Here is a 22,284-nt window from a genome sequence, read left to right as displayed (position 1 = left end):
CCGCACGCTTTCCTTCCTCCGCCCGCCTCTCCCTGCTGCGAAACACCCCACACGCATCCTCGACAGGCACCCTCTTCAGCGCGCAACACGCAACACAACACAACTATCGAATACGTCAGCACGCGCTTTAACGCCACGACAAACACCAAAGCCCGCCTCGCGCCCCTTTCCCCCCCCAAACACTGCACTGCCCAACCACCCCTCAAACGTTCCAAGCCTTTAAACCACACAAACCGCCCTCTCCAACTAACCGCTTCGCTACTCCCCACTTGCCAGCACCGCTCACAACACTGGCTCAACAACACGCAACACTAACCAAACAAAACGCCTCAGCGGGCTCCAAACACTGTCCGAACCAGGAATTGAACCTGGGTTTACACGGCCACAACGTGTTGTCCTAACCTCTAGACGATTCGGACCAATGGTCACTCCCGTCACCGCCGACGAAACGCATTCGCCGCTCCTCTGCCAAACACTGCTAATGAATCTACTCCGCCTCAGCCCAGGGCTCCCCACGTTCTACACCCACCTCTTGTCCTCTCAACCTCTGCCTGCGCAGCCGCCCCACCCAGTTTCTCTCGCCTACGCCCTCCTTTCCCCACTCCAACGCGCCGCAGCAGCAACGTCCATAAATGCACCTTCCTCCAGCCCTGCGCCAACCCAGTCCTCGTCCTGCACCCACCCTCCAAATCCGACTCCTCCTCGACGCACAACAACAACGACGCACACTGCCTGCAATCACCCGTGCCTAGTGCCTTGTCCGCACGCTTTCCTTCCTCCGCCCGCCTCTCCCTGCTGCGAAACACCCCACACGCATCCTCGACAGGCACCCTCTTCAGCGCGCAACACGCAACACAACACAACTATCGAATACGTCAGCACGCGCTTTAACGCCACGACAAACACCAAAGCCCGCCTCGCGCCCCTTTCCCCCCCCAAACACTGCACTGCCCAACCACCCCTCAAACGTTCCAAGCCTTTAAACCACACAAACCGCCCTCTCCAACTAACCGCTTCGCTACTCCCCACTTGCCAGCACCGCTCACCACACTGGCTCAACAACACGCAACACTAACCAAACAAAACCCTCAGCGGGCTCCAAACACTGTCCGAACCAGGAATTGAACCTGGGTTTACACGGCCACAACGTGTTGTCCTAACCTCTACACGATTCGGACCAATGGTCACTCCCGTCACCGCCGACGAAACGCATTCGCCGCTCCTCTGCCAAACACTGCTAATGAATCTACTCCGCCTCAGCCCAGGGCTCCCCACGTTCTACACCCACCTCCTGTCCTCTCAACCTCTGCCTGCGCAGCCGCCCCACCCAGTTTCTCTCGCTTACGCCCTCCTTTCCCCACTCCAACGCGCCGCAGCAGCAACGTCCATAAATGCACCTTCCTCCAGCCCTGCGCCAACCCAGTCCTCGTCCTGCACCCACCCTCCAAATCCGACTCCTCCTCGACGCACAACAACAACGACGCACACTGCCTGCAATCACCCGTGCCTAGCGCCTTGTCCGCACGCTTTCCTTCCTCCGCCCGCCTCTCCCTGCTGCGAAACACCCCACACGCATCCTCGACAGGCACCCTCTTCAGCGCGCAACACGCAACACAACACAACTATCGAATACGTCAGCACGCGCTTTAACGCCACGACAAACACCAAAGCCCGCCTCGCGCCCCTTTCCCCCCCCAAACACTGCACTGCCCAACCACCCCTCAAACGTTCCAAGCCTTTAAACCACACAAACCGCCCTCTCCAACTAACCGCTTCGCTACTCCCCACTTGCCAGCACCGCTCGCAACACTGGCTCAACAACACACAACACTAACCAAACAAAACGCCTCCGCGGGCTCCAAGCACTGTCCGAACCAGGAATTGAACCTGGGTTTACACGGCCACAACGTGTTGTCCTAACCTCTAGACGATTCGGACCAATGGTCACTCCCGTCACCGCCGACGAAACGCATTCGCCGCTCCTCTGCCAAACACTGCTAATGAATCTACTCCGCCTCAGCCCAGAGCTCCCCACGTTCTACACCCACCTCTTGTCCTCTCAACCTCTGCCTGCGCAGCCGCCCCACCCAGTTTCTCTCGCCTACGCCCTCCTTTCCCCACTCCAACGCGCCGCAGCAGCAACGTCCATAAATGCACCTTCCTCCAGCCCTGCGCCAACCCAGTCCTCGTCCTGCACCCACCCTCCAAATCCGACTCCTCCTCGACGCACAACAACAACAACGCACACTGCCTGCAATCACCCGTGCCTAGTGCCTTGTCCGCACGCTTTCCTTCCTCCGCCCGCCTCTCCCTGCTGCGAAACACCCCACACGCATCCTCGACAGGCACCCTCTTCAGCGCGCAACACGCAACACAACACAACTATCGAATACGTCAGCACGCGCTTTAACGCCACGACAAACACCAAAGCCCGCCTCGCGCCCCTTTTCCTCCCCAAACACTGCACTGCCCAACCACCCCTCAAACGTTCCAAGCCTTTAAACCACACAAACCGCCCTCTCCAACTAACCGCTTCGCTACTCCCCACTTGCCAGCACCGCTCACCACACTGGCTCAACAACACGCAACACTAACCAAACAAAACCCTCAGCGGGCTCCAAACACTGTCCGAACCAGGAATTGAACCTGGGTTTACACGGCCACAACGTGTTGTCCTAACCTCTAGACGATTCGGACCAATGGTCACTCCCGTCACCGCCGACGAAACGCATTCGCCGCTCCTCTGCCAAACACTGCTAATGAATCTACTCCGCCTCAGCCCAGGGCTCCCCACGTTCTCCACCCACCTCTTGTCCTCTCAACCTCTGCCTGCGCAGCCGCCCCACCCAGTTTCTCTCGCCTACGCCCTCCTTTCCCCACTCCAACGCGCCGCAGCAGCAACATCCATAAATGCACCTTCCTCCAGCCCTGCGCCAACCCAGTCCTCGTCCTGCACCCACCCTCCAAATCCGACTCCTCCTCGACGCACAACAACAACAACGCACACTGCCTGCAATCACCCGTGCCTAGTGCCTTGTCCGCACGCTTTCCTTCCTCCGCCCGCCTCTCCCTGCTGCGAAACACCCCACATGCATCCTCGACAGGCATTCTCTTCAGCGGGCAACACGCAACACAACACAACTATCGAATACGTCAGCACGCGCTTTAACGCCACGACAAACACCAAAGCCCGCCTCGCGCCCCTTTCCCCCCCCAAACACTGCACTGCCCAACCACCCCTCAAACGTTCCAAGCCTTTAAACCACATAAACCGCCCTCTCCAACTAACCGCTTCGCTACTCCCCACTTGCCAGCACCGCTCACAACACTGGCTCAACAACACGCAACACTAACCAAACAAAACGCCTCCGCGGGCTCCAAACACTGTCCAAACCAGGAATTGAACCTGGGTTTACACGGCCACAACGTGTTGTCCTAACCTCTAGACGATTCGGACCAATGGTCACTCCCGTCACCGCCGACGAAACGCATTCGCCGCTCCTCTGCCAAACACTGCTAATGAATCTACTCCGCCTCAGCCCAGGGCTCCCCACGTCCTACACCCACCTCTTGTCCTCTCAACCTCTGCCTGCGCAGCCGCCCCACCCAGTTTCTCTCGCCTACGCCCTCCTTTCCCCACTCCAACGCGCCGCAGCAGCAACGTCCATAAATGCACCTTCCTCCAGCCCTGCGCCAACCCAGTTCTCGTCCTGCACCCACCCTCCAAATCCGACTCCTCCTCGACGCACAACAACAACGACGCACACTGCCTGCAATCACCCGTGCCTAGTGCCTTGTCCGCACGCTTTCCTTCCTCCGCTCGCCTCTCCCTGCTGCGAAACACCCCACACGCATCCTCGACAGGCATTCTCTTCAGCGCGCAACACGCAACACAACACAACTATCGAATACGTCAGCACGCGCTTTAACGCCACGACAAACACCAAAGCCCGCCTCGCGCCCCTTTCCCCCCCCAAACACTGCACTGCCCACCCTCAAACGTTCCAAGCCTTTAAGCCACACAAACCGCCCTCTCCAACTAACCGCTTCGCTACTCCCCACTTGCCAGCACCGCTCACCACACTGGCTCAACAACACGCAACACTAACCAAACAAAACGCCTCAGCGGGCTCCAAACACTGTCCGAACCAGGAATTGAACCTGGGTTTACACGGCCACAACGTGTTGTCCTAACCTCTAGACGATTCGGACCAATGGTTACTCCCGTCACCGCCGACGAAACGCATTCGCCGCTCCTCTGCCAAACACTGCTAATGGATCTCCTCCGCCTGAGCTCAGGGCTTTCAAGGTTCCGCACACCGTGCCGGTCATACGTGCGCCCTTCTAGGTAGTTTTCGTAATCAGTAGGGCGCTTGCAGCGGGTATATATACGCGTGTGTGCGCGCAGATAGTGATGTTGTGTCGATGTTTGTGTCAGTAGACGTGCTTGGCCTTCGCCATTAATGAGGAGTGAAAATAGTGTGTTCCCTGTACAAGGGGGTTGTGTGAATACCGTGAAATGTCCGAAAATCGGCATTAGCTTTTTGTTCGAAGGCTCTAGGCTTCATACAATTATGGTGGGTATTTTTCAGGGATGCGATTCACACAAGGAGACCGCATTTGCAATTCTGGGTGAGAACTGCTCAAAAAAGCTTTATTTCAGGTGTCTAAGCCAGTCTCTAACCCGTGTCTTCCTGAAGGCTTGTTTTAGTATCAGAACAAGAGGTGCTTGCTGACACTAGAGTCTCCGGCAACACGTTGGCATGAGTTTAGGCGTACAGGTACCGTGGATGCGGTCGCATGTTTGACAATTTGTTTTTCAGTGTCTTCTTCAGCTATGTCCAGTACATGTAGATGGGTATCTGTTGAGAGCTCGCTGTTGCGCTGTTTTTCACACATAACTATGTGGTGCACTCCTGTTCACACAAAAGCTATCATGTCAGGGTGAGTTCTCCCATAGACACTCAGAAAACTTTTCACTGGCGTTCCTTTTACTTTGCGTTGAAACAGAAGACACCACGCTGCATTGCTTCATGGGACTTCAGCCTTTCCAGTGCGTTGAATAAAGTATCTGGCCAGATTGTTATTTTTTTTCATTGGGCACACTATAATCAACACGGTAACGTAATTCTGCGTCCTGATTTCATGGAACCGCAATTGGCAGAGAACCCTTATCAAGCGCGAGCTCCTCCTATGATACAAGCGAAGCCCATCTGTGAGGCGTTCTCCTTTGAAGTCAGCGAAAGTACGCAAATTCCTTCGCGTGCATGACGGCACCTTTGAATGCCTTGTGAGCGGCATTACAACCGCGCATAAAGCAGCATCTTGTTCCAGGATGCCAAAGTTGCCTGAAGAGTAGAGAAACTGTTTTCAATGGGCAAATGCCACTGGACTGATCCAGCACTTGTGGAGAATGAATATCATGTGATGCTCGTGATTCAGAGGGCCTTCATACGGTGACTAACCTGCTTCAGCCTCCTTAGCTTAGTGGTAGAGCGTCAGTCTTGTAAACTGAAGGTCGTGGGTTCGATTCCCATAGGTGGCTTCTTTTACGTACACTGGTGGCGCTTTCTCCTTGGCCTTGCGACATTCTTCCGAGTAGTTGATTTTCCATCATTCTTATGTGCGGGGAAATTGGCTTCAGCTCAGAAGTAAAAGCTTGAGCCATTACTCGAACCAATTGCACACATGGTTGGCTATACTGAGGGAACTCCAGGTTACTGTTGGCTGACTTCCCTAGAAGTCTACTCACATTTTCTCTACTTTAAGTGTTCGGCGCGAAGCTGTGTCAGTTTTTGCGTAAAACTATCACAGATATTGGGCTCGCGATGTGCAGAAGTTTCACAGATATAGGGCTGTTAATGTGCAAATTTTTGTTGGCTGGGATCGCCTGTCTGCGGCCCACCAGGAGCCAGCTCCACTGGAGCAACCACCATCATACCGTGTCTCTGCACCTCTTCTAAAGTAAACTGGCAGAGCCCTTAACTGTTGGCTTGTTTCTTTTTATGGGTTTCCCGTAACTTCTCTCAAGAGTGCTACGCGTGCCTGTGGCAGCCCCGGCCAACGCCAGCACCACAACGCAACTGTTTACCAACGGGGCAGCCCCGGGACCACTGCATTTTGTTTTCGTACCTTGTGTTTATACATAATTGAGCTCTAACTAAAGGTACAATGGACTCGGAAGGCAACATGGGGGATCCTCCGGGGCCCTCCGGACCTCCAACATTTGACAGCGGCTCATCTGTTACTCCGAAAGCTGGGTCCCTCATGAATAATGGCACTGCACACAGGCCTGTCTATACAGAGGAGGGTGTGGTGCAGATGGTGTACGTGCTGAACTCGCCCTCAACATCAGTTCAGGGGGAGTCCTCAACCGCAGCTGCAAACAAGTACCTCACGGAGTTCCAGCGCGACCCCAGTGCATGGGGCATTTGCATCTCCATTCTTAACAAGCACAGTCAACTTCAGCAACAGCGACAACAGCAGCAACAGGAGCAGCCGTCAGTGTCATCTAGCTGCCATTCCCCAGAGGTTCTGCACTTTGCAGCTCAGACTCTCGCGGCTCAGGCTCGCGCAGGTTTCCCGCAGCAGCTATCTGCGCTGTTGTCTACGCATGGATCTTCTGCTACCGCTGCATCTTCGTCCGTCTTTTGCGGCTCAGTGGGGTCGGCATCTCAGGTGTATGCCGAGCTTAGAGACGGTTTGCTGCAGCTAGTGTTTGCTTTTAGAGATGCGCCGTTGCCGGTTCTGCGTCAGCTGTGCGTAACTCTCTCTGCTGCGCTCATATTCGGGGCTTCTGCCGGCGATAGTGCTCCGGGAAGTGAACGGGGTCTTCAGCTAAGCCCCGTATTGCAGATGCTGGGACGTAACGCGGGGACTGATGGCTTCCTGCCTCTACTAGAACTATTGGTCTTTCTCCCTGAGGAGTTATGCACGAAAAGGTGAATGCAAATCTCGCAGTTGAGTGGGGCTCTTTGAAAGGTACTTAACGTCAACAATTATGACCAAAGTCACGCTGTATCTGTCTCCGCAGGATCGCCTTGCCAGAGGATCGTCGGTTGCCTTACCTAGCCTGCTGCATTAGCAAAAACTCTGCGCAAGTTATAGACGCTGTAGAGGCCATATTTGTGCATGCGCAGGCAGCGCATGATAGGTCAGGGCCTGAAGACAGGTCGCATTGGCGGGCAGTACTGCATGGAGGTTAGTCATTGGCTCCCTCCATCCACTGCAATTGCTGTTCCCGTCTCTCACAATTGCAAAACAGCGAACACACATGCCAGAGATGCTGGCAGATTGTCACACAGTACGGCTGCTGCTGACGCATCTACTTAATTTGCAGCAGCAGCAGCGGTGAAGCAAACCATAGCAACAGCAACAACACCTGAAATTGAGTCCTGTACAGTCCGCTCGCTTGTAGCCTACGCAGACACATGGTTGTGGGACTTGGTGCTGGTGCTCAGCTGTGAGAACTGTTCAGTCGTGGCTCTCGGCAACGTGCTGCTGGGTGCAGCAAGTGGTGACAGAGCAGAGGGGCCAACAGCAGTTAGAGCAACAGCAGGGACTCTGGGGCCCAGCTGCTGCCTTAGAAGCCTTGACACTCGGCCTGCAGCGCGTTTACAGAGGCAGCATCTTTGCTGCTCTTCTTCGTGGGGTTATATCGGACGACGTCGACACTTTGCAGCTGTCTACAGAGTGCGTGGTGACACTAATTGCTGCGGCTTCTATGCTGGAGGACTCAACAGCAGCAGCAGCAGCATCAAGCGGCAACAGAGAGCCTGCAGGTGCAGATGGCCCCGCACAGCCAACACCCGCGGTAGACAGTGCGGAGGGAGGAAGTGGCGGAGAGGCGACAATTAGCCGAGCTCTGATTGCTGCTATTGTCAGGGCCTACGGTGATGGCTGCTCCGCGGCACTAACTGCAGCAAGAGGCGTAAGAGGATTCATTTGCATGCCCTGTCAGGCCTGACAGGCAGCACCACCTGCCGCTGCAATTATTGCGGCGGCCTGTGAAGGCCTGTGAAATGTCGTTTCCCCCAGGACGTACTTATGCACAAATTTGCTCAGTCTGCTCAAGTATTATCTCCTGTACTACACGAGCATGTGCCATGACCCATAGTGCCTTAATACTTGTATTGTAGCTTACTGTAAGGCCACAAGCATAGGCCCAGTCTCACCTGTGCTGCGCTGCAGCAACCGCGTGGCATCGCAGCATTTGACATAGAAAGACTGCAAGTATTCGCACTGGGCTTGACGGAGTTGGCTAAGTCACAGATTCCTCGTCTACTAGTAGACTTGGCGGAGGCAGAAGCACGCCTGACGGAGGGCATTTTCAGCTCCGGCAGCAGCAACAACAGTGGCAGCAACAGCAGCGGGAGTGCTAACGAGGCGGCCGCTGTTGCGCTGGAACCCGCGGTGGAGACGATTTGTGAGCTCTCCAAGGCCCTGCTGGAGCATCCCTCATACGAAGTCAAAGATCTCGGTGTCTCCTTCTTCCGCAATCTCCTCAACCACGTACTGGTATTGGTAGAAGAAGAACGACGGCTTAGTGCGTGGCGGGACCATCTGCGTGGCGAAGCGGCAGCCGCAGCTGCTGCAGATGCTGATGCTGCTGCAGGCCGCAGTCTTGGAGCAGTAGCAGTCCCAACAGGCGACCCCGCTAGTGCACTGATTGAAGTAGAAAAGAGGTACGAACGCAACATGGACGCCTTAGCCCTCCGAGAGCCCTTGCTTTCTCGGATTTTCCAGCCGTTTGCTGAAGCAGCAGTCCGGCAGCTAAGGCCGCCTCTGGGGTCATTATTAAGGGAAGGACTCGAGTTCGATACATGGCAAGGTTTCAGATCAGAGGTCGCCGCCACAGTTACAGAGGCCGCTGTGATGCTGGACATTGATAAACCCTGCAGCGCAACATCAGCGCAGCTCCTGGCGCTACTTAGAGACTCACAGGCAAGGGGGACCAAGGCGTTCATATCTCGGCGCTTTGTGTTCTTTCTAGTGGCCTACTGATGCTTTCACAACACAGCCATCTGTTTGTTTTTCTGTGTTCTACTTGTTTGCTCCTGTGGATCTCTTCCTCGTTTAACGTATGCTTTTGTCTTCGTTTATGGCTTCCAACGCGCCTTACTCCGTATTGCCTTTTTTTATGTGCATTGTTTCCCACGGTGGTGGGGCGAAAGTGTCACTTTGCAGCATGTGTCCTTCCGTTTTCGTTGCAGACTGCGTCAGGGTTTGAGGGTTTGCTGGAGATAGAAGCTCGACTCTTTTTTGTCTCAACAATTGCCAACCGCATTCGACTGGCAGTTCCTGCTGGAGGAGATACGGGAGACAGCAGCGCAGGAAGCCAAGCGGGGCCCTGCACGGACCCAAGACGTGACAGCTTTGTGCTGCAGCTACTGCAGCTTCTGCCGCAGCTGGCTTTCCCCGCCTCCCCGCGGGACACAACAGCCCCATCTGTAGACATAACTGAAGCGGAGACTCTCACTCTTTTCCTACTTGCAGCTATTGCGAGGGCGATCTCTTGGCTGTCTAATCGTATTGTGCCGCAGCACCCTGAAATGTTTTCGCCTCTCTTTTCTCTCCTCTTTTCTCAGGGTTTACAATTTGTCGCCTCACTGCCGGTACGTATCCTGGTATATCTCTCCGCCGTCATCTGTATACCTTCCTGCCAGCTTGTGTATTCGCATATTCTGCAAATGAAACGTTCATGTTTGTCTGCACATGCACATTTATATTTTATATCTGTTTGTTTCCTGAGTGTGAATTTTCATGTATCTTCGGCATATTTGTATTGTCGTGCTTCTCTGTTTCTTGGAAACGTCAAGAGTCTTTCTCTCCCTTGAAGGCAGAGCTCAGCATGTAGGTCCGCGTTGCGCTTCTTCATGAGCGCCTTTTTAGCATGAGAGTGCTTAATCTAATGGTAATAATTAGATGATTGGAGGAGTTGAATGTCTGGTGGGGTAGACTTGCCAGAACCGAATGGAAAGTACTGCAACTGCAAGCCCTTCTGCGCTATAGTTCCTGTTTGAGGGGCTTAGCTTGTTTCGATTCTGTTCATTCGTTTGTCTTCGCATCACTTGTAATTCCAAGTGATGTTTGCTGTGGTTAGTCGTTTCGATCATTTCCAGATGTCTTAATTGCCGTGTTTGCTTCAACAAAAGACGGGCATCAAACTGTCTTTGCTGTGGTGCGTGCGATTGCCTAAAACGCTCGTATGCATATGCGGCGTTGGATTTCACGGCTTTTGTTTACTTCGTGTACATGCATTATATATGCGCTACCTGCTTGCAGGAAGCACCAAAGGATTCGAACGTGTCACAGCTGCGTCAGTCTACTGAGGCCCTGTTGGTAGAGGGCATTTCATCACTTGTTGCTGCTGCTGCTGACTTCATTCCTTCCCCAGGAAGGGAAGAGGACGTACATGCGCTTCTTAACGCTCTCATCGGCGCTTTCTCCAGGTAGGACCAGGCCTTGCCATCCGCAACACGGTGTACGGTCCTCTCGAGTGGCCTCGGCATGCCGCCGCCACACGCATAGAAACCATTTGTCAGGGTGGCTTTTAGGTAGGAGAGGCGGCACGCACTCAGATTGACGACTGTGCATGCTTAGGACAAGCCGGCTGGCTTTCAAGTGGGAGCCTTGTCATTATCTGTCCCTTGGGATGGTGCGTTTCCGGCTCGCATCACTTTCTTGGTGTACTGTACAGTCAAGCGTTAATTGCTTTTTGATGTGGAATTGACCTGATTTGCCTTCAGACCCGGACTCAGTCTTGACAATAGTTCATTGCTCGTCCACACAGCAGGCTATGTCATCTCTTGTCTTGACGCTCCCCGCATTCGTCAGCTTTTTGCTCAGCTCCTACAGGTAACTGGAGATAGCTTTGTTTCATTTTCAATCCCTTTGGGTTTTTTCCCGAAGAGTCCCTATGGCCTGTGGGCGTCGATGTCATAGGTAGTTCTGCGGTTGCTCGAGAGTCTTGTGAGGGTCGTATAAGCGCCCGCTGGGGCTATGACTACAGTTTAGGGGCTGTGAATGTGCGTGCATTCGCATGCGTGCATGCAGTCACTCGGTGGGGAGCTAGAGCGGTCCCTTTCCGATCCTCGGTGTCCAAGCGGCACCCTTAAGCGAAATATGGCGCTATTTTTCTCGGCTATTCAGTCTGTTCAGCCCGCAGAGGACTACGCCCCTCCTCCCCCATCGCAGGCTTTTGAGCCTCTTAGCCGTAAACGCAGTCCTACACGCGTGCACACACACTTCGTACTTGCTTAAAGTCACGTATATGACATTAAGACGGATATGCTGGAGAAGATGCACACTAATACTGGCTCAGACGCGCAAACTCAATGAGCGACACGCAGACGGAGACAGACCGACTGCTACAGAACCACAGCATTATGGTGCAGACGAGATAGATTACCAGTAAACACACCGGATACTGTTCCCCGTAAAATGGATATGCATGACTGCCATCAACCTGGAGCACTGCATCCACGTGGCTGGTAATCTAATCAGCTAACGAAAGAGTCACCCGCAATTCCTGCCAGCTGGCGATCGCCGTGTGCTGTTCGTAGGTACTTTCTCGCACTTTTCATGTTCCTTCCCTCTACTCACGACTGCATGCCTTTGTTGGCTCCTTGAAGGTGGCTGTACATCTGTATTAAGTGGGCTGCGGAGTGTTGCTTGCAGCGCGGAGCCCTTACCGGCACCCTGTTTTGGATGCTGTGGATGGAAACTGGCCGATCATACAGAAGGCTATGTTGGAGGGCCCTCGCACTGAATTCCTTTACGAGGTCTCGTGTTACGCACTTGTGGCTCTGTGTGCAAACTGCAGGGCCCACATACCTCGTTACCGGTGCGCCGCGACTAGAGCTGTTGAGTTTCATTTTTGATGCTCTGTGCGGTGTCATGCTGTAGATTAGGTCACGCAGCGTGTGTCTAATATACTGCCAAGAGACTAGCCAAATAAGCGGTGCGGCTACTGCACAAACAAAATCCTTCTGTGGGGTTTGTATTGGTGTGAGATGACAGTGCCCATCTCACCCTGAAATATCGTCATACTTATGTCTCTAGTTTGTGTGAGCATTTGGATTCACATATTGGCCCTTGCTGTTATCTCTTGTTCCCTGTCAGTGTGTCTGTCTTCCTTTGCAGTTGTCTTGTGCTGCCTGTGCTTCGCGTCCTCAGGATATTTTATTCGTTTCTACATGCACTTTCCCGCACATTCGCGGAGTCACCTACTGTGTACCACTTGGGCGCCCTGCGGTCTCTACAGGGCATCTTCTCAAACGCCCAAGAAGACTGCGTCCGCCGCGCTGTCGCTGCGGCGCTTGAAGGCTGCGTGGGGTTTATCCTAGAGAAGATTAAGGTGAGTGAACGCACCACTTTCTCCACCACGTGGCGTACCACCACAGCAATATCAAGTGCAGTTGATGCTGCAGTCCGTGCGGTGTAAGCTTGCATGCTTCTGGCTTCGTGCCCCTGCGTTTTCCTTCTAGTCTCTGCAAAGTTTGATCCCTTTTAGAGTCAAGCACGCGGCTTATCCTAGTCTCCCTTGCCTGCGTCCCAGCGCATCGATTCAGCACTCCAGGGTTCTGTTATACGCACTGTTCTGGGCGGCTTCGCTAGGATGCTGTGTGTGCGTTATCTGCTGCTTGCTGCCCCGCGTCTTTTGGAGTTGTGTTGCATCCACTTTGTTTTTCTGTTTTTTTCTCTGTGTCTAAGACGTTGGGTGAAAATTACATGTACAGCCAGCCAGACCTTGTAGGCATTTCGGTCGACTGCGTCAACGTGGCGCTGCTCCATCCCCTCAGCGCCCAGGTGATTCTCTCGTCGAATTGGTTCGAGACCCTCTGCGTAGTCGCCATTAAGTATACCCCCACGTGCCATCACCCCAAGGTACATACGCGGCTTTCATAGCAAGAAAACGTTCAGCGTACAAATCTATGCCATTGATGTGAGTTGCAACATAAGTGTACATGATATATATAATCAGGGGCGGTCTGCGTACAGTGAGCATACTTGTGTTTGGTGTAGCGTGTACTTCACAAGTGCACACTCTCTAAACTGTATGGCACATTTAGAATGTAAAAATATGTGCATCCTGTTCTATATCAAACGTTCTGGATATCTGGGACAGCCATTTGCCCTAAATAGAGCCAGGAATTATAGGCAGGATGGACACAAAAGCCGTGGAAGGCAAGTATCGGAGCGGTTGCTGCATGTTCTTACCACAGTTTCTGTCTTTATTTCTGTAGGTGCTGCACACCTTTATGGTTTTCCTATCACGTATTGCTGCTTGGGTCGACCCACCCTCCATCCTTCACAGCTACCAGATTGGTGAGCGTAGTCACTTTCAAACGTAAAGTCAACAGAAATCCATTAAATGAAATTGCCTGTGTACGCCTCTGTATCCCATTCACACTGTATACGTTACGAAAGGCTTTTGCATATTACGTAGCCGCTCTGGACCTTACTTTCTTTACTGCACCCTGGCTTTCTATACAATCTGCACATACTCCAGTTTCCGGGTGGGCACATCCTAATTGTCCTTACAACCCACAGCCAGCGTGTGGAAGGCATACTGTACGCGATCGCAGAAGTCGTTCTGAACATGAGGCTTTTAGTTACTAGTTCAGCGTTAAAAGCCTAAGTTTGTACAAGTATGTTGCAACACTACTACACGCCGTGGTATTGTTATTGGCCGCCCAGCCACGTATCTGCTGCGCGGTGCAGTCCTGTTATCGTACCACCTTGCATTTTTGTTTGTATCCAGTTTGCATTCACTTTGGCGCAGTTCTGTCCTGTTGACATCCTATGGGGTTCTTTGTGTTCAGGGGAGCCAATCCCATGGCTGAGTCAGGTAGCGGAGGAGACTTCGACCGCGGTCTTATCTCTTCTGACACGGCCATTCCCTCCGAACAGCACGTCCCCCTTATTGTCGCAGCTGCAACAGCAAGATACGTTCCTGTCGAAGGCCCTTGCTGCGATTATTCTGGCACTCACCAGCGTGCATGCAGCCCCACAGTCCTGGATAGGCAATGCAGCGCAGGCCCTCCTTCCTCTACTCAGGCACACCGTGCTAGAGGGGCCTACTAAGTTGGCGCTTGAGAACGCAGTGCAAGTACGACCAGTTCCAGAAACCGGCAGTTGCTGCAACTTCTGCTGTTACTGCAGCTACAGTGTCCGTTTTTCTTCATCTTTCCGTACTCCTGGTGCTGGTGCCATGATTCGTTGCTGTCTTTCCAAAAGTTTCTACTTGATGAGGCATGTTGCTCCTGCGCAGCTTCCTCTGCTTTGCTTGCCTCTTCATACAGCCGGAGTCCGCAGCCCCTTTTACTCTGATGTTACTTCGACAAATTGGGCGCACTCTGCGTGTGCTGATCAGTTTTTCCCATGCCTTGTCTGCTTTTTGCGACGCTGTTCCCTGGCGTTTGATTTGGTTTTACACCTGTATAGTGCGTTTGTGGTCCTGTTTTGCTCTTGTATGCAGGCACTGGACAGCAACATAATGGACGAGCAGCGCAAGAGGGACTTTTGCCGGCGCTGCTCGGGTGCGCTTTCGGTGCGGGATATGTGCCTGCTGCTGCAGCAGACAGCGGACGATACAAAAGCCTCATACGTTCGCAACAGCTTTGCCTCCAGGGGATCGGCGAGGGCCCTCTGAGAAAAGCCGCTGCTGTCGAGTGTGCAAGCAGCTGAACTCATCCCCTTCCTGCACACTCCTCACGTACATTGCTGCTTGCAGTTGAACAGCTGCAACATAACAGCACTAACAGCTTGCTTGCTGCTGCAGCGCAAAGCTGCTGCTGCAGCGCGGGCAGTGCATTTTGATACTATTTGCATCGCAGCGTCGGGCCTACTTTTAAACGGCTAGGGCTTTGAGCTGGAAGTATGTCCAAAGGTGGCGGCTCAGGACCATGCATCAGGGTTTACTGCGTGTCCCAGTCATTGCTGCGTGTCCACGTTCGTTCATATCTCACTGCATTATAGAAGCGGCTACACATGCTATTCAGTTTGCGGAGGAGATGACAGCTCAGACACAAGGCGTAGTGCTCGATTCGGCGCGACGTCGACGGAGTCTGTTCCAACTCCCACTGCAGCACCCCCAAGTTCCTGCCGCTTGAGCAGCAACGGAGCCGCTAGTGCGCTTCGACTGCTGGTGACTGCTAGCGACCGAGTCCATTGCTGCCACTAGCGAACTGATGCCGCAACTAAATGACGCATGTAGCTAAAGCACGGGCCCGAAACACACAACTGGCTGGTAAATTGATTCTTAGCCCATATGCCACCGAGCTACACTCGCTCAGCTTGACGGTGGAACAAGGCGGCCAAAATTTGCAGGCAGCCAACTGGATGGTAACCACAGTTCTAGCCAGAAACACGTGCGACTACTCATTATTTGGCTCAAATCGTAAACAACCGGGGACTCAAACTCCTTGACAGGCAGCCAGGGAAGTAAATAGCAAGCAACGGCGGGACCCCCCTAGCCTGTTAGCTGCACACATGCTGGGCATTCTCGGAAGTTCTGAGCTCCACACGCAGAAAACTTCTTCGCCGGTTAATTAGTGTTAGCCTGTCGGCTGCACACCTATTATTATCAATACGGGAGGCAGCTGCAGTGACAGTTGCGGCTTCGACGCCAAAGTCCCACTACTGCTGCATGCCTTGTATGTTGGGGTACTTCTGCTGCTGTGTCGTGGAAGTAGCAACACCCGCAGCAGCAGCGTTTGCCTGCGAGCTCGCTAAATATTGCTGCTGGTAATGGTGCATGTACAGCTGCGGCATCAGGGCGGCTGTGATCTGCTGCATGTACGGGTTATTCGCAGCGGCAGCTGCAGTGGTAGCCGGCAACGCAGCAGCAGCAGCAGCTGCTGCAGCAGTGTTAAGTGAGGCTTGGGTGCCGTAGGGACTTGAAACCTCAGCCCGGCTCCCCGATGTTGTTGTGGAAGATGTAAGCGGCCACTGGGGCACAGCTGCCTGCTGAAGCAGCTGCTGCTGCAACTGCTGTTGTAGCTGCTGCTGGTACTGAGACCCTCCCAATGGCAGCTGCTGAAGGTGCTGCGGGGGCAAAATCCCTCCCCCACCAAGCTGCTGCTGTTTCCTTGACTCCGAAGCTACAGAAACGAAGGTCACTTGGCCTGAAAGCCTCAGCAGCAAGCTAACACATCCTTTCATGCAACAACAGTGGAAGCGAAAAGAACGACGGTCCTGCCAGCACTGCGAATGGCAATTACAATGGCAGCAGTATCACCATCAGAAGCGGCGACGACGCAAAAAATGCACAGCAGAAGCTGGAAAGCAGGAGCTATTGCGTATTATCTTACCATCAATAACTCGCTGTGCCTGCGACGCCGCCTTCATGAGTGCCTCTGGGTCCTCAAATACAACAAATCCATAGCCCTTGGAGGAGCCGTCCCTATTGCGCACTATTGCTGTCTCCCTCACTGTACCAAAACCCTCAAACTCTTGCTTAAGGCGGCGTTCGTCACAAGTGTCAGGTACGTTCCGCACAAACAAACGGCATCCCTGGTTGGGACCCAAGAATGCCCCTGCACAGGCACAGAGGCCAACGCACCGACGCAGCCATTAGTCCCGCTCTATCCAGGTTGTTACCGTTAGACTCCGAAGGGTAGTCCGCTCTACTGCTGAAAGTGGCAAAATGAGCTGAGCAACTAAACATACGAGTGAAATCACGAGAGCAACGTCTGAGACAGCTACATGCATGAGAAACCACTAGAAATGCAAACAAAACATAGCCCTGTGCTGTCAGAGACAAAAACACAAATCCAATACAAACCAGGAAGCAGACAGGAACGAAAAGACGTACGTTTCATGGCCGCGCCTTGGTCTTGCTGCGATGCCAGCTTAATGCTGAGAGGTCGGCCATCTATTGTCACCTCCGACTGGAGCACGCGGGCCACGTCTCCCATAGACTTATATGTCACAAATGCGAATCCCTTGTTCAGCCCTGATGAACATACAGAAATTAAATGAGCAATCAGGGTATAGGCACCACCAAACTTACGGGAAACAACAAAAAAATGCCCCAAACACATAAATGTAGAGATAGGAGAGACCCGAAGAAAAGGCACTTACAATAAGACAATATTTCGCGTAACGTTGAAAAACAACCAGAGAAAAAAGAAGCGCGCGCGCACCAAGAGCCAAATAATTCCGAAGCAGAGGACAACGAGATTACAGAACAAGTAAATCACTATGGCGTACAGCCCCATCCCCAACGCTCGAGCCCAGGTTGCTACTTGCCCATTAGATCTATCCGTGCTTTTCTTGCAATCTGGTTGCTGCCCTACATTTGTTATTACTGCCGTCTCAACTTTCAGCCATGCAGTACATGTCGTTTAACAGCCTGCTCATTTACTGCTGCATCGATTTGCCATTAACGCATACACGAGGTTGAAGTACTGTCTTGTACCTGTATTCCTATCAATAACTAATTTAAAGTCTTCGATTGGCCCATACGCCTCCACAGTTTGTCTGAGAGAGACTTCAGTGGCTGTATATGGCACATTGCGTATCATCAAACGACGGCTGCTGGGATCGGCCTCTATGAGGGCGTAAAGGGCGTTTTCAACAGCTGCAGCGGCACAAACGGATACAGACACAGAACTGACAATTGCGTGGCACCCCCATACATGTGCGAGTATTGAAAAACATCGGAGATGCATATACACAGGGCCACACACCCACAAACACATGTACGTGCAGCAAGGCTCCTTTCCCCATACGCCCCTACAAAAGGGCCCCAATGAAAACACGCCCCGTCACGGTTGCTACTGCTGTTCCCGAAGCTCCCCACGCAAGGGCTGCGGAGCCCCCAACATATGTCTCTACTCTCATGAACCAAGCAAACGAAACAACGAATGCAAACAACCAACAGAAACGGATGCACGCGCAAAAGAGTACTCCTTACGCCGAGACGCCCTGAACTCGTCACCCCACCGTTTCCCGCATTCGCAAAAGTCCGACATGAACTTAACGCACGCCTCAATGCAGTTACACAAGCATCTGCACAGGTGAAACCGAACTCCATGCATCCACCTGCTCCCCGTTAGCACTCACAGTTTCCAGGGACCCTCACCGTATCTGCCCGCATTGCCTGCATTTATTCGTTTACCTCAGGACTGCATGCAACCTCTCAAGGCATATTTTTCCCCAGATATTCATATTAGTACTTATTTTCAGAAATGTATCTGTGATTGTCTCCGTCCATGTTTGAAGCCATATATATATTTACCGGGGTAATGTGAGCACGCCCTCGCTAGCAGCATTTTGAGTTGTTCCTTGGTTAGAGAGTCTGTCGCTCTCTTTAGTCTCTCTGCTGTCGCCTCATCTATTTGGGGCAATTCCTCGGGGGCTTTACGCTTGCGGCAAGGCAGGATGCCACTGGCCAAACCCTCAGCTATGCTGTTCGCTGCCGGCTCTCCCTGTGGGCTGACACCCGTGCTGCTGCTGCTGCTGCTGGCCGCCGCAGCTGGGCTGGCAGCAGCAGCAGCTGCTGCAGCTGCTGCCGCCGCTGCAACAGCAGCCGCAGCTTTCTCGTCGCCACCTTCCAGACCCCAGTGCTGCTGCTGATCGTGTTGTGGTGCTGCTACACCCTCAGCAGCAGCAGCACCAGCTATTATGTTCCCCTCTCCTGTCGACATGGCGTCTAGAGCTTTCCCCCTTAAGGTAGGGCCTTTGCTGGTTGCTACTGAGGCTATGTAGCCGGTTTACGTTTGCTACAGCAGCCAGGCACCGCAAACAGCTGCAAATGCACCAGCGGCAGCAGCAGATACTTCGAGGCCAGGAAGACAGCAGCAGCAGCAGCTGCAGCAGCAAAACGTCAATACGGCCGAAGAGATGCAGCAACAACAACTCCAGAACCAGCAGCAGAAACAGCAGTAGCAGCTGGCGGTCTACTGATGCACGAGCGGCTGCGTGACACGCAGAACAGGCCGTCTTGAAGAAGAGGCAGCAGCAACAGCACAAGCACCTAGTGAGGGGAGCCAAACTGGGGCGACCACGAGGCGCTTGATTCGCTGTACATGCGCCCCAACGGCAATCCAGCTATTCTGAGGCAGCAGGCAACGCCAAGCGCGTGCTACAGCAGCCGGCCTCAGAACAACAGCAAAACACAGCCGAACAGCAGCCAAAGCAGCAGCAGCTAGCAAAGCAGCGACAGCCGTTTCGTGCTGCTGCAGTAGCAGCGGCAGGAAGAAAGTGGGGAGGCAAGAGAGAAAGGGTTCCCGGTATTGCGTGATTTCGGTCCCCAGACCAAATTAATCTTATTCTTCCGATTAAGAAGATAAAAAATCAGAAATAAGTTAATGTAGGAATGCAGGCGTTGCATCGCAGCAGTCGATGTGGGGCTTCCCGCTGCGACACCTGCAACGCCGGTCACATCCCCTCACTCACTGCATGCAGCATGTGGCTGGTGTATTGTTGGGGACCACAATTCGACGAGGGCTACATGCATCTATTTCCATTCATGAAACATTTTGTTGTACTGCCTTATTTTAATTTCTTCTTCTCCATTTTCAATGATACACAGAGAAGGCGCCGAAATGTCGGAGCTCGAGGTCGGGCTGCCGGTCCGAATCGTCTAGAGGTTAGGACAACACGTTGTGGCCGTGTAAACCCAGGTTCGATTCCTGGTTCGGACACACTCAGTTTTTCGAGAGTGAATTCAGGTTTTGGGTCAAGTGTTCAGCCTGAAAGATTTCCCCACATGCATAATCGGCATTTAGTAGGTTGCACTCGGTTCTTGCTGTACCAGGTGGAAGGACTATATGGCTGTATGACCGCACGCATTCAGCGAACAATCGTAGCGGTTGTACATGCAGACGAGCATTACTGTTTGGCGTACTTTTAGGCATATTCGGTAGGCGTTGTGCCCGCATTCATACACGAATTGCTTAGGCACAGCAGCAGGAATTTTGGAAATTGGAAGCACACTGTAGGTCTATGTACAGTTCAGCGTACTCCTAGAGCAACTGCAACTGGAATACAGAAGTCCAGCATGTCAGCATCCCGCTAAACGAACGCACAAGAACCAGCAATGGCCACCAAAATCTCTGTTTGCATGCTATCGCCGGCAGCGTGAGTACCGACAGAGTCGAACTTACCATGAGCCTTGGGGACGTCATTTCCGCTGTAACCGCATTATGTAAATGCTAGCAGTGGCAGAGAATAATGATTTTCCACTGTAAGCTGTGGGGCCTAGAGCTTCACATGGCTCAACGAACGCGACTTGTAGGTTGCATTGCGCAACCAGCATGTGGTGCATCCCCTTTAGGCGGCCATGCATCTACTTCTAGGCACGAAACAGCCATCATGCAGCGCCATTCAGCTGGACCCCGCGAACAGCACCTCCAGGCACCCAACAGCCCGCGAGGACGCTCTCGCTATTCTCCTGGTGGCTGAGGCACCGGGGCACAAGGAAAAAACATCGCTTGCTTGCCTTTCTCCCTACAGAAGAATTGCCAGCATTCGCAGTTGAAGTGCTATGTAAGTTGAACCCTAAATTTGGGGCTAAAAGCTCGAGCCATCATGAATCAATTCGTCAAGTCATCGACAGTGCAACTAGAAACAAAAACGTAGTCGAAAAGCTGAGGAAGATCTGTGCGGTCCAACGACGGCATTTATTGGCTTTGCTTGTGGGCACTGACATGCGAGATGGCAACTCGATGAAGCGCTAAGTTTCAACTGTCCCTTATTTGCCTCTTCTGCACTCCTTGGAAGGTTGGCTAGAATGGCCAAAGAAATGGTACTTACTCCTTTCCCAAAGCATGCGTTTCAGGTCTCTCTCCCAAGCTTCATTAAATTCATGCCATAAATTTGGCAGTTAGCTATCTACCTGTCAGATATAATGTGGGAAACGACCTACCGAGCAACAAGGCCGGGCATATCTTGAAAAATGAAGTTAAGTAATGCAATAAGCAGTTGATACTAAAATAAAAGGGCTGCTTGCCTGGATGTGTAAATTAGGAACGAGCATCCCATAAAGATAACTTCTAAGATCTCTTGAGTGATCCTAAAGAGTTCATTCTCGTCTTGGACACAGTTCGCTCAATCATGAACGCATCGCCATTAATCCAACTGTAGTGCACAGAACTACGATGTAGCCCAGTAACTATCTTGAGGATCACATGATTCCGCATACGTAGATTGGCCTTGTAAGTGGCAGCAATCAACATCCAAAGGAGCATATTCCTCCGCTAATCAGGCACAGTATGTTCTGCCGTCATTTCTGGGTGTCGGTGTCAAAAGCCACCGAAGCCACAGTGCGCAGCACGGCCATGCGGGGATAGGGATGCTTTCGGATAGAGACAACTGTAACTAATTTGGAATTGATCAAAGGTGCTGCGCGAACCCTTCTAGCATTTGTAAGGAGTCTGTAGTGAGTACAGCCAAAAATGAACTTTTGCAGCCAGGAAAAAGGAAACGAATAAAGGCTACACTGTGCTAAGCTTACTACACCGGCCCTTGCTGGAGAAGGTCAAAGCGTTTAAGCAGTGGTTTCCCGGCGATGAATGGCAGACTGAGCTAACAAGGTGATGACCTATGCTAGGTACAAACTTCGCCCACAGCTTGCAGCGAATAAATAACAAAAGTTAGTATTGCTAGCACTTAGAGATAAATTGTCCATAAATGCAATGAACTTCATAATAGCCACTACTAATCGCGCTGCCTTTTAATCGCCCATATTGCTGTCCACATTAGTTCTCAGGGCTAAAGTGCTGTAGCAATCGAAAATTCGGTAATGTTGAAGGACGAGAAATATGTACGGAAGAACGACAGAGCATCAATTTGCTGCCAAAGATATGAGCTTATAAAGCAAATTGAGGAGCTATGCGAACGTTCAAAGAGCTGTAATGTTGTCACTAGAGCCTGAGGCCCCAGTTCGCTCCATGAGGTGCTTAGACGCCCCATTTTTATTGCGTACTGCTTCAAAATATTGAAGGAAGATCGTAGCGCTTGCTTGGTCGCGTCTACATTATTCATCCAAGGGCTGCAGCGGTACACAGTCCCAAGGCGCTATTTTCCACCAGCCTGATGAGCGTCCCTATCAAAATTATAGCAACACGTTACACTTTTTGAATCAAAAGTGTTATTTTTTCTCTTGTAAGAGCTGCCGCTCGGAAGTCAGCTTACTGACCAGTTTTGATCGATTGTGCAACATCAAATAAAAGCCGCTTTCCTTGCTTTTTGGCTTCCCCTTTCCCTGTAAATCCACTCTAGCAGAGGTAAGAGGCTTCCACCGACTGAGTGTGGTTCGTCCAACAGGAGGAG

The 22,284-nt window shown here is 52.4% G+C and overlaps 6 protein-coding genes across 6 annotated transcripts; 5 read left to right on the top strand and 1 right to left on the bottom strand.

Annotated features, from left to right (window-relative positions):
- Positions 1 to 1,180: 1,180 nt before the first annotated feature.
- ETH_00030130 (uncharacterized protein) lies at positions 1,181 to 1,834 on the top strand (the record flags this gene model as incomplete). The annotated part of the gene is made up of 1 exon (XM_013373488.1): positions 1,181 to 1,834. The coding sequence occupies one exon, from the start codon at positions 1,181 to 1,183 to the stop codon at positions 1,832 to 1,834; it is 654 nt and encodes a 217-aa protein (XP_013228942.1).
- A 106-nt stretch (positions 1,835 to 1,940) lies between these two features.
- On the top strand, positions 1,941 to 2,594 carry ETH_00030125 (uncharacterized protein; the record flags this gene model as incomplete). The annotated part of the gene is made up of 1 exon (XM_013373487.1): positions 1,941 to 2,594. The coding sequence occupies one exon, from the start codon at positions 1,941 to 1,943 to the stop codon at positions 2,592 to 2,594; it is 654 nt and encodes a 217-aa protein (XP_013228941.1).
- Positions 2,595 to 2,699: 105 nt separating this feature from the next.
- On the top strand, positions 2,700 to 3,353 carry ETH_00030120 (uncharacterized protein; the record flags this gene model as incomplete). Its single annotated transcript, XM_013373486.1, has 1 exon — positions 2,700 to 3,353. One exon carries the CDS (start codon positions 2,700 to 2,702, stop codon positions 3,351 to 3,353), a length of 654 nt encoding a protein of 217 aa, XP_013228940.1.
- A 106-nt stretch (positions 3,354 to 3,459) lies between these two features.
- On the top strand, positions 3,460 to 4,194 carry ETH_00030115 (uncharacterized protein; the record flags this gene model as incomplete). Its single annotated transcript, XM_013373485.1, has 1 exon — positions 3,460 to 4,194. The coding sequence occupies one exon, from the start codon at positions 3,460 to 3,462 to the stop codon at positions 4,192 to 4,194; it is 735 nt and encodes a 244-aa protein (XP_013228939.1).
- A 1,977-nt stretch (positions 4,195 to 6,171) lies between these two features.
- On the top strand, positions 6,172 to 14,656 carry ETH_00030110 (uncharacterized protein; the record flags this gene model as incomplete). The annotated part of the gene is made up of 14 exons (XM_013373484.1): positions 6,172 to 6,941; positions 7,034 to 7,200; positions 7,461 to 7,930; positions 8,191 to 8,979; positions 9,213 to 9,614; positions 10,285 to 10,451; positions 10,749 to 10,857; positions 11,056 to 11,215; positions 11,680 to 11,845; positions 12,178 to 12,358; positions 12,715 to 12,888; positions 13,248 to 13,329; positions 13,827 to 14,113; positions 14,483 to 14,656. The coding sequence occupies 14 exons, from the start codon at positions 6,172 to 6,174 to the stop codon at positions 14,654 to 14,656; spliced, it is 4,098 nt and encodes a 1,365-aa protein (XP_013228938.1).
- A 986-nt stretch (positions 14,657 to 15,642) lies between these two features.
- On the bottom strand, positions 15,643 to 18,656 carry ETH_00030105 (uncharacterized protein; the record flags this gene model as incomplete). The annotated part of the gene is made up of 5 exons (XM_013373483.1): positions 15,643 to 16,130; positions 16,317 to 16,541; positions 16,820 to 16,960; positions 17,426 to 17,587; positions 18,248 to 18,656. The coding sequence occupies 5 exons, from the start codon at positions 18,654 to 18,656 to the stop codon at positions 15,643 to 15,645; spliced, it is 1,425 nt and encodes a 474-aa protein (XP_013228937.1).
- Between the last annotated feature and the right edge of the window lie 3,628 nt (positions 18,657 to 22,284).

This window comes from Eimeria tenella, genomic scaffold (assembly GCF_000499545.2).
Source record: "Eimeria tenella Houghton genomic scaffold, Eth_scaff15, whole genome shotgun sequence".
In the NCBI taxonomy this organism is placed as follows: domain Eukaryota; phylum Apicomplexa; class Conoidasida; order Eucoccidiorida; family Eimeriidae; genus Eimeria; species Eimeria tenella.
Note: the sequence above shows the minus strand (reverse complement) of the source record. Positions and strands in the feature narration are given on the sequence as shown.